Source organism: Eptatretus burgeri, chromosome 7 (genome assembly GCF_056783735.1).
Source record: "Eptatretus burgeri isolate ZD-2024b chromosome 7, Ebu_testis_v1, whole genome shotgun sequence".
NCBI lineage: Eukaryota > Metazoa > Chordata > Myxini > Myxiniformes > Myxinidae > Eptatretus > Eptatretus burgeri.
Window position 1 is genome coordinate 10,312,914 of NC_140967.1, and position 11,908 is coordinate 10,324,821.

The 11,908-nt window shown below is 45.1% G+C and overlaps 1 protein-coding gene across 10 annotated transcripts in view; it reads left to right on the plus strand.

Moving 5' to 3' along the window:
• The window catches only part of POLR3F (RNA polymerase III subunit F), a 41,196-nt gene extending 29,288 nt beyond the window's left edge, over window positions 1-11,908 (plus strand). For 3 of the 10 annotated variants that reach the window (XM_085887426.1, XM_085887420.1, XM_085887425.1), the window contains exons 6-9: window positions 4,717-4,860; window positions 6,560-6,667; window positions 7,115-7,306; window positions 11,036-11,908. In XM_085887426.1, coding sequence (XP_085743552.1) covers window positions 4,717-4,860; window positions 6,560-6,667; window positions 7,115-7,306; window positions 11,036-11,113 — 522 coding nt within the window. In that variant the 3' untranslated portion in view covers window positions 11,114-11,908. The remainder of the gene's footprint in view (window positions 1-4,716; window positions 4,861-6,559; window positions 6,668-7,114; window positions 7,307-11,035) is intronic. The other 7 variants (XM_085887423.1, XM_085887422.1, XM_085887429.1 and 4 more) reach the window with 7 other exon arrangements.

An 11,908-nucleotide genomic window follows, 5' to 3' on the forward strand; every position in this document is an offset into this window, starting at 1 on the left:
CCCCTTAAATCGGATCATTTTTGATGAAGTTATGAGCGAAAAACGATTTTGACCTGACCTTGACCTTTGACCTAATTGGACCCAAAAGTTAATGGGGTCGTCTGAGGTTCATTACCCACCTGTGGATACAATTTGATTGTTTGAGCCAGCCGTTTTCCCGTAAAGTTGTATTTTCGTAACCATGTTTTAGTCTTAATGGAAAATTTGTAATTTTGACCGATGGCCATGACCCCCAAAACTTCGGACCCTACCGATCTTCACAAATATGCATTTTCACTATCGGAATGGGTAGGATTATAAGTGACAAATAGAATAAGGTTCACCATAAGCTTAGTTTGAAGTAAATCAGATCATTTTTGACGAAGTTATGAGCGAAAAACGATTTTGATCTTTTCGTGACCTTGACCTTGACCTTTGATCCAATTGGACCCAAAAGTTAATGGGGTCGTCCAAGGCTCATTGCCCACCTGTGGATTAAATTTGATAGTGTTTGCTAAAGCCGTTTTGCCGTAAAGTTGCTAACAGACAGACAGACAGACAAACAAACCGGACGATTACAATATCCCGCTCCCTCCCGGAGGGAGAGGCATAATAACAGGGAAAAAGTGTCAACGTCACACACAAAAATGAAGAAAAAAAATTCTGTTACCGGACTCTAAATGGTAACAATAATGCATGAAATAGATATATAGATATGAAACAAATAATAATAATAATATAATCAAACACACCTCCTGACTGTTATGGTGAGCATCACCACGGATTATGTCTTGCACGGTAAAACCGCATCATCCGCACAGAACAACTATCCGTTACCACCCAGGCAATTGTTCCTGCTAACGCAAACCATTCAACCAGAAGACACGTGATGTGACCAGCGGGAAAATCAAAACTTATGGAGTGTGACAAGTACTCCGCCGATCCCCATTGGTGTGGACTGTGTCCAATGGGATCGGCAGAGTGCTCGTCACACTCCACATGTTTCTATATATATATATATATATATATATATATATATATATATATATATATATATATATATATATATATATATATATATATATATATATATATATATATATATATATATATATATATATATATATATATATATATATATATATATATATATATATTAGGCTTGAAAAAGAAAAAAATAAACACACAAAAATACAAATGATCACCTGTTATCCCAGAAACAAAACACCCGCAACACAATTACACACACACACACACACACACACACACACACACACACACACACACACACACACACACACACACACACACACACACACACACACACACACACACACACACACACACACACACACACAACCAATGTGCATACCAGCTAGAATACACCCACACTAAGAATGAGGTTGCTACATTTCCCTTACTGTATGATGGTGGCAGAAAACCACACAATACATCGAAAAATCAAACGCACAACAAATTTGTCCACTACCATACATCGTTGGGAAATAGTGAACAGCGGCGGAAGTCACTTCCTCCCACAGAATAAAAAGCGCACACACCAAGGTCATTCAATCCCAGACATGGATTTTCAAGGTTTCCATGTACCACCTGAAAACTTGAAATGGACCACCGGTTGGGAACCCCAAGTCTAGACTCGAATCCAGGTACATACATTCCCCTCCGAGCTGTCGATCCTGGGATTGAATCTCCACCGAGCTATAAACCCCTATCCTGGTGTTTCACAGGCAGGGCGAAGCATCATTGTGTGTGCCGTCCCTCGGATGGATAAAAAGCCGGGTGTCCCATCTGCCAGCAATAGTTGGTGTATGTTAAAGATTCTCTGGCATCCTTCGCTTAGAGTAGACGAGCTGTCACCACCACCCTAAACAAATTCCTGCTGTAACCTACATGGGGCACTGCATCAGTGGCAGAGCCATCCTGACTCGCCCCTCCCTCCAGCAATGAGGCAAATTGGCAGCCTTGTGCTGCATATGAAAGGAGAGTGTACCACCTGAGTTGGTTGTAACACTACATTGTTCCAGTTCTAATGAAATTTCAGAAACCGTGTTTTTGTTACAATCCATGGTAGTGTTCATTTTGTTCACCTCGCTGAAGGAGAGGGTATTGCATTTGGGTCCGTTTGTTTGTTTGTCTGCACAGAATTTTCATGTTTTTCTCCACAACCGCTTGTCGGATTGAGATGAAATTTTCACCGTGTGTTCGATTACTCATAATGTGGAATGTTTTAATGATTATGACGTCATAGTTCACGTGGTGTGGCAGCCATGTTGGAAAAATGAAATTTTTTTGGATCTCTGTGTCTGAAACCGCACCAAGGAAAAAAAATTGAAACTTGTCATAGGTGTCTGCATTATGATGTCATAATTGCATATGGAGAATGCTACATCCGATCAGTAGGAACATTTTTGAGGGTTATCTCTGGATAAAATAGTCAACAATTTTTTTTTTGAGGACGTCATCAGTCACGTAATTCGGCATCCATATTGTTTTTATTTTTATTTTTTAAAACCTTCAAAAATATTAATCTCTGAAATGGCTGAACCAGTCATCACTGCCAGCATTTATAAAGTGGCAGTTATAATTATGTCTAATTACGTTAACACACCAGTACATAAATGCTACACAACACAACACACCACAACACACAAAACAAGTCCTGGTGAGGATCTGCAATCTCTGCTCTTTTTCTTGTTCATTGAATGTTTTGAACGAGAAACACTTGCTCCATTCAGGAGGATTGGCAAGTCATCTCCCCCCCTTCCCCACCTCAAAGGGGGGGGTGGAATTTTCCCCCTTGTGCCTATGACCTAACCTTGGGTACTACCAGCATGAATGCAAAATTTGGTGGAGATCGGCCAAGCCCTGTTTTTTTTCGATGATTTTCAGATGTCGATACATACACGTACAGGCAGTGGACAGGACAATGAAAACACCTGGGAAAATGAAAGACACCAAACAATGGCTTCCATACAGATGCGGCCCATGTATTAATTAAACAAATAACATCCCAGCATACTTTGGGTCATTTATAAAAATGCTGCACAGGCCTGGTTGCCCATAATTATGGCTAGCATGGCTACAGAAGGAGACCCCCCCCTCCTCAATGCCCTCATCCACAGAACATGTGTAGTCACCCAATGGTTTGATGAGCATCACACTACTGTTATCCATTTGTCACAGCCTTCTCAATCACCACATCTGAACCCAATGGAGCATTTATGGGATATTCTGGAACGACAATCGGGACAGCATTTTTCACCTCTCTCAACGAGGTGGGAGTTGATTGACTTTCTCGCATAAGGATGGTGCCGCATCTCTCCTGCAGAATTCTAGACGCTGGTGGATTCTATGTCACGGTCCATACAGGCCGTACTGGCCGCATGTGGTGGCCCAACGTCCTATTAAGTGACTTTCCATTGGTGTTTCCATTGTTTTTTGTCCACCGTCTGTATATACATACTGTTGCGGGGTCGGGTGAGAAGACCACTAGGTTGGGGAAACTACGTCGATTCCCACCAGACTCCCGGGAATTGGAGGCTGTCGCTCATGGATAATTCCATGACGCGGCGGGTCGCTTAACCGACCGTGGATGCCAATAACTCAACCGCGTGGAGTAGGGTCTTCCTGTCTCGAATCAAGTTACCTAATTAACCACGCGGTTTCGACTACCGGGGAACCACGCCCTCGGTGGGCGAGGACCAGTACAGTCGGCGGGCCGTCGAGGCGAGACGTAGGCAGAGCCTGGCAGCAGGAACACTTTCACAACAATTCTCTTCAACCTCTCCAACTTGCACTTCTCTTCAACGACCAAACAGCTCGCAATTCAAAGTCGACCCAACTCTGAGGATTGCTCCGTACTTTATAGATCACGGAGCTCGGGGAGGAGCCATGGCGAAACAGACGTCATCGTCCGATCCGAGCATCCCGATTGGAAAGGGCCTTCATGTGGTCCGCCTTTCTGGGCGGGGTTTTGGCCAGACACTAGTTTGGCCTACCCACCTGGGTGCAAAACGAACGTGATTCACCGCCCACGTCTGGTTTGGAATAGACTGTGGAATACTCAAAGCGCCGGTCTACTCCATGGTGCACGTTGAGATTTTTGCCTCAGAAGCGATCGTTGGGGAGGGTACCAAGGGTTGTCATGGATTTTGCCTCAGAAATGAAACGGAGTGGGGATAAAATAAAAGGGAAAAATGATTTAATGACTTGACTAAAGCCCATCGCAATGCACCCCCGTGTCTTCCCACGACACAAGGAAGGGATCTAACTACACGTATATTAATAGGACAACAGACCGTATGTTATATGCATACGGTTACGTGAACCGTAACAATACGTACATCCATACATGTGTGCCTTATTTAATATAGTGGGATTCCCTCGTCACTGGATTGGACACCATCATGTTTTCCCGTGTCCAATCCCGCAGATCTTTTTGCACCTCGCACGTTGAGTTACGACTGCTGTAGGTTTTCCTCCCCCCCCCCCCCACCTTCTTTCTCGATGATTCTCCAACTAGTTTTTTGTTGATTGATTTGCTTGTGTAACGCGTTATCCTGTTATTGCTTCATATATAAAGTTGCCATGTTGTTCGGAGAAGCCATCTTAAGATGTGTACCCCTTTATCGAAGACAATGTCTAGTTGCTGGCAACCCCTCCTGTTGCACAACGCATGTTCCATCTGAACGCTACGTGGCAATGATTACATGTGTGCAGGCTGCGAAGAAGAAGGTATACATGCTTTACAATGTGGAGCCTGACCGGTCGGTGACTGGCGGTGCCTGGTACAGCGATCAGGACTTTGAGGCCGAGTTTGTTGAGGTGCTCAACCAACAGTGTTTTAAGTTCCTCATGCAAAAGGTTCGGTCTGATGTGATTGTTGTTATTTATTTATTTGTTTGTTTCCTCCATTTTTCAGGCTTGTTGGTGAACTCGTGAATATATTCCACCGAGTGTTTGATGCATGCTTTTGTTTTAATTTTGATCTTTAGTGTGATATTCTTTGCTTTGCTTTGCGTTTGTCTTCATTGACCGAGTGTTTGACAATTATATAAATAGAGAGGTTAGAGAACACATTACCCTGTGCAGTCTTGAGAAAAAGGACATGGGACTCTAATGGAAGAAGAATCGCGACGTTCCTTTGCCCTGAGAAACTGAGTCGCAATTTAATTGGTCAAGCCGATGTACAATTTTTTTTTTCCAATCTGGAGATTTTTGGATTTTTTTTTCCAATCTGGAGATTTTTGGATTTTTTTTCCTCGATCATGGATTGACAAGACGGACGTAGCGAACCAATTGCTTAATCCTACGTTTCCCCACTCCATGTGGAGTAATTACCATGTCGAACGTTTGTACCGACGTGTATCCACTGAACGACCATGTAACTGATTGGATACAATTTCTCAAACTGTGTGGCTTGTGCTTGGACGGCGAAGGCATTGGGAGAGATCCAATGTCGCTTTCCACAAATTGCAAGAAGAGGAGTAGAGAATGGATAAATGAATGTAATATTTGGGATGGCCACGTATCCCAACATTGCCCGCTAATGTGGACAGCAATTCACGGTCACATCCAAGTGGTGCTGGCAGTCGGAGGCATTTGTAATATCAATCGATGGATGAAATTTTATTTATTTTTTTGAGCAAATACCACCTGTTGCTTTGCTGACGGGAATACTAAAGGGGAAGGGAGAAAAAGAGGAGGGGGGAGACTGATAGGGGTGGGAGAGGGGAGAGAGGAGGGGTGGGGGAAGGGAAGACAGTGTAAGGTGAGAAGAAGGGAAGGCAGACATCTGGTGGAGCGTTGATCACCGCCCGGACACATCTGCTGCCAAGCTGGCCGGAGACAAACGCTGCCCGGACACGTCCAGAGACCAACACCGTTCAGACATAACCACCGTCCTCCTTTAATATGGCTAAAAGGAAAGGGTTAGAGTAGAGGTCAGAGTACTGAGCAAAGGGATTTTTGTTTTGACCTAACTACGAGTCCCACGCAACGCATTTTGTCCTGTTTACCCACGAGACACGAGGGAAGGACTAACTACACGATTACTAATGAAATCACTGCTTGGGGATCAATGTATGTTTGGTGCCATTGCCTTGGAGGAATGCGGTTTTGCAGAACCGCAACAATATATTATGATGCAAAGATGAACTGATTTGGTTTTAGTATCAAGAGGTTAAAATGTGATACTCGAGAACAGCTGAAGGGATTTAAATCAAATTTAGTACAAGTATGTATAATGATGTAATAATGTGAGCAGAGACATAACGGTTGACGTCGCGACATGAAAGAGTGCCGTTCCAGTTTTTTTTTTTTTTTTTTAATATTTCACGTTTCACGATAGAAAAACTCATGAAAGGGAAGGAATGAAAACGAAATGATTATAAATTTGAAATCGACCCGACACAGAAAAACAGAAGTTCCAAAGCAGCGGAGGGTATTTGCAGAATGTGGACTGACTGACGGTTTTCAATGTATACAAGAATAAGTTGCTGTGATGAGCATTGAGTTGCTGGTACAGTGCTGGACTTTAACCCCAGACTTGTTCCTATTCCAGGCCGAACTCGCACAGGAGGGCAAGCAGAGTCCTTTACTTCAGCGCAGCAGCTCGTTTGCCTCGTCGCACGAGGTGTGGAAGTACATCAGTGAACTGGGTATCAGTAAGGTTGGTTTAACCCCCCCCCCCCCTTCCCCCTCCCTCCCCCACCATCCATCCACATTATTTTCCAAAACCTGCAGAAGATAATAGATTTCAAGAGGAGAGGTATTTTTCCACCAAACTTTGGCTGCGTTGCTTGAGAAAAGGAAAGCTTTGCAAACTGAACCCCTTGATTCCATGAGCAATTTTGACCTTTAACCCCTGTAAAATCGACAAGATACCATCGAACCAATATGTGCTTCAGTCTCAGGGCTGTGGTCGTTATTCTTTCAGATCAGCCGATGTGACTGGCCATCAACACCGATTAGTTAGAAATGAATGGAAATCACAAATTCCTTCTCTACTGACGTACAAGTGTACCATAAAGTCTGTGTTGATGTCGTGTGTGTTCGAGTGTGACGCAAATTCACAGGAAATGGTGAGAATTGTTGCTTGCGGTGCGTTACATGGCAGGTTGAACTCTCTATGGAGGATGTGGAGACTATCCTGAACACTCTCATCTATGACGGGAAAGTGGAAATGACAATAATTGCAGCAAAGGAGGGTACGGTTGGCTGCGTCGATGGCCAGATGAAGCTCTTCCGTGCTGTTGGGCCTCTCCTGCTGCCATCGGGCCTTGTTCGCACACCGTGTGGAGTTTGCCCAGTGAGACGCGCCTCACTTTGCCTGTGATCTACACTCATGTGGTCTTTCAGATGCTTTGCTGTTCCAAGATGCTCTCCTGCCTGGTGTTGATGCGTAGTCCACCTGCTTCTCGAGCCAAGATTCAAGGAATGATGATTTTATGTGACATAGGCCTATTTTCTTTCTGTTGGTATCAATTTTTTTTTTTTCTGATATCTGTACATTGGCATCAAATTTTATTTTATTCTTTATTTCTTTAAATGCAGGTTCCATAAATACCCAATGGTCCAATATTTATTCATATGTGACGTACACATCATTGACACACGGAAATTCATGACATACATCATGCACTCTCTCTTTAAAAATTATGGAAAATATTTTAGCACAATGGAGAATTTGGTTGATGGAGAGTGAAAAAGTGTTCAGTTTTGTCCTGCGCTGACATTATTCTTGCAGGATTATTTATAAAGGCAATAGTCGATGACCATTCATTGTCGGTAGCAGGCGAGTGCTCGGCGAGCGAGCTCAGTAAAAAGCTAGCTCGGTGCCCGATATTGGAACGTGTGATGATGACATGTACAGTATCGATATCGGTAATCGGCACAGGCCGATATCGGGATCGCCATCGCGTATCACCGTATTGGGAATCGAAACAGGCTTTCCAAAGCACACCTGATTCATATAAAATAACCGATTGCTTTAAAAACAGCCATGAGGACAAAGAAAAACTTGATTGCTTGTATGGTTTTTGGGTGCTCAGGATGAAAATTGAAAACGTATTGTACTTACTTCCTGGTGTGTCTTGACATCATGCGTTCGGGTCGGGTATGGGAGCATGCGCCGGATCAGCTCGTCGCTGCGTTCACTTTCCGCCAGTACTCCAGGGGCCTCCGTCTGGCCCGTCTCCATCTTCGTGAGATGCTGATCGACCTGCTGCAACCACGATGTACGTGGTCGGTCCATTGGCGTCCTCCACTCTCGAGACTACCTCGCTGAGAGAATCTGGTGAGCATGATCAGAGTCAGGAAAGCAAACCACATGTCCATACAGCCGCAGCTGGGGCTCACAGACTATGTGGGTAACAAATCTCATTTGAGTCTCTCTCAGCAACCCCTCGTTGGACACAAAGTCCGACCAGCGATAACCAAGGATTCTCCGAAGAGACCTGGTACCAAAGGAATTAAGTCTCCGTCTCCGATCCCTGGTCAGAGTCCAAGTCTCATCCGTAGAGCAAGATTGGAAGCACCAAGGATCTGAAGACTTGGACTTTCTTCCTCCTGCACAGGTACCGGCAGCACCACACCCCATGATCCATCGAATCCATGACTCCCCAGGCCCGATCCAGACGTCTATTGACCTCTGGCTCACAGCCAGCAGAGATCTGAATACTGGTAAGTGAATCTGCCAAGGTAAGTGAATCTCCGTGACCTCAACATCCTCACCAAAAAGCAGGTACAGACAAGATGGCAGCATCCAAGATGTCATTGAAAGCCTGCATCTTAGTTTTGACCCAGGAAACCCGTAATCCCAGCGGCTTCGACTCCTCATTCAGCACCTCAAGGGCCCCAGAAGGATATCCAGAGTATCCGCAAAGATGACTGCATCATCTGCAAAATCAAGGTCAGAGATCCTGACATCCCCAAATGATGCACCGCAGCTCGATCTCTCCGACATCCTCCCCAGAATCCAGTCCATACAAGCGCTGAAAAATGTTGGGGCCAGTACACACCCCTGATGAACTCCAGGAACAACTGGAAATAAGTTAGAGATGGTACCACCACATCTCACAGCACTCTCAGTGCCAGAGTAGAGTTCAGACATGATATTGATCAGTTGTGGTACCACGAAGACCAAGAATCCTCCAGAGGACATCCCGATTTCACTGAATCGAACGCTTTACAGGCATCAACATAGGCTGCAAGCAGCCCCTGCCGAAACTCTCGTCTGCGTTCAGTGAGGACACAAAGAGCAAGGAGACTGTCAGTTGATGACCTCTGGTGTAAAGCCTGACTGCTGTAAAGGCGATCGCTATCAAGAATTACCAAGCAAAGACCTTGCCCGGCACTGAGAGCAGCGTCACCCCTCGGTAGTTGTTGCAGTCTTGGCGATCACCTTTCCCTTTCCAGAGAGGAACAACAAGGCCCCTCTTCCAATCAGTTGGGATGATGCCTGTGTTTCAGGCAGAGCACAGAATTGCATGCAACAACATGAGTACAGCATTTCCACCAGCCTTGAGAAGTTCAGCATGGATGCCACAGATCCCTGGAGCTTTACCTTATTTCAACTGGTTCACCGCAGCCCGTGTTTCCACAAACGAAGGTGGACCACAGTTGATTGGAGGATCAGCAATCGGGATAGTAACACCCCTGACATCCAACTCAGCTGGTGGATCAGCCTCGTACAGCCGCTCAAAGTAACCGGCCCTTTGGGCCTTCACTTCGGACTCCTCTGTCAAGATCCTACCACCCTCGCTCAAACTGCAGTACACTCTAACTTAGAGTTGTTCACGCTATAACACTCTAACTCTAACCGCTTTAACTTAGAATGTGTCCTTCTCGGTGAGATCACTCGCCTCAGTCGGAGCATATCCAGAGACCAGGGAAACGACACCCCAGGAGTGACGAATCCTTCATCTCACAATATGCTCGTTGACCGGTGTTACCTCGGTTATCATTGGAGTCAGCTTAGTGGACACAGCTACAGCAACTCCTTGGGCATGGAAACCATCCGACCAATAGTAGGTGCACCCACCTGATATGATCTTGTCACTATCCGGTCTCTGACCCTCAGTGTTGCAATACCGATGTTCAAACGCTTAAGCTCAGATGATGACAGAGACATCTTCTCTTAGGGAAGGGACATTCCAGGTACCCACCCAAAGGGACCACCTTAGGTTAACCCAAGGAGACCGCCGTCGGTGGACGACACCTCAGCACCATCCTAACACACACTACCACAATCCAACCCGGGAAGGTTACCCCGTGGTTTCCCTCCTATCATCTAAGATTGGGGGTCCCGAAGGCTTTTCCCCAATCCCGTCATCCGGTGAGCTGCGCTGCGAAGCAGCTCTACAGGAGGTACTCCCACGGAGTGGGTTTTCAGTTTTCTTTGCGTTTTTCTTTTTTAGTATGTTTTGTGGAGTGAAGGGTTTTACGGTGGCCGGAGTGCAAATCCTGCCACCAACCTCCTAATAAAAAGTAACCCAACTGCAGGAGGACGTCCGCAGACACAGTTGGGCACTAGATATGGATGGCCGTTGGCTCACAAGGAGCTCCTCCGCCCTTCGACGGGTTTTGTTTTTAATTCTACTGGGTGTCCATGTCGTACATCCTCCTCACCAGGAAACCTGGTGGGGAGACGGTTTAGTCGCCGCCAATCTGACCATGAAACAGGTTTGTGCGGGTTTACATGGTACCTGTGGCAAGCCACAGATCTAATCTCACCTGACCTGACAATTTAACGTTCCCCTGTTCCGGATGTACCAGAGTGCATCCAAGCTTTTAAAATAATGTTCGGTATGAAGGATTGCAAACACCATTCTGCAATTTGTTTGTGATGTTCTGATTATTTTTGTCAATGTTTTTGGCTTTTTTTCATATTTTTTTTTCGGAATACCGGTATTTTCAAATTTCCAATGTTTGTAGCACGAAGGTAAGATTTGAGCCGAAGGGATGGAGATGTTTGTGTGTGTGTGTGTGTGTGTGGCCTGAGCGGTGCTATTGTAACAATTTTCTCTCGTGTTTTCAGGTGTTTCAGGACTGCTGTGACGGAGGAGATGTGTCACCGACCACATGTGTCTACATTAGAGAGTGGATGGAGTTCTGAAGATTGTGGAGTATCCGCGCAGAGTACTGTTCAAGGTGGTGAGAGGGGCGTCCAGAACTCGTGCAAATGGGTGTTGGAATTGTTGCATTCTGCAGTCTTTACCGGGAAGAGGGAAGAGGCACAAGTCCTGGTTTGTTATTTGCTTTCCACACAGGTGTTGAATGGTCGTCAAAGGTTCAAAGAGAAAACGTTCCATCATAAAACTCACCAATCCAGAAGGTGTTATCGAATTTCTTTATTATTTTCTTTTGGATTAATGGATAGAATGATTCTGAGGTCCACGTGTGATGAAGGTGTTCTCCTAGTTGTACTGCACTTACTTTGACCGGATGTTTATTTGATGCAAAGGAAGTACGAAGAAGCTGTGCTGACAAACCGGACAACCGACTCGGCATACTTGATGGCCTTTGTATCTCCGACTCGTGCCTGGAGAGAGAGTAAGGAATGACTGGTGGATTTCCTTTGAATGTCATTTCAATTGGAAACCCACATTTCTGGCGATGACGTTACCTGTACACCTGTAGTTTAGCAGGTTGTTTGCAATGTCTGAGCACCGTTGCTTTGTTCAACTTTCCGTTGAGAAAGCTTTAATTTATTTTAGCCTTGTGGGCGGGGGGGGGGGGGGGTGAGTAATTGTGAATCGTTGGTGTGTTTGAATTTATTTTGTATTGTCGTGTCGGCTAATGTATTTGCAATGAATTGAAGAAAGAAGCTTTATTCTGTGAATAATGTACCAGGCAAATGTATAAATGCAAAAATAATTTTCATAATTTGAATAAATTTTAGTTGGTCTTC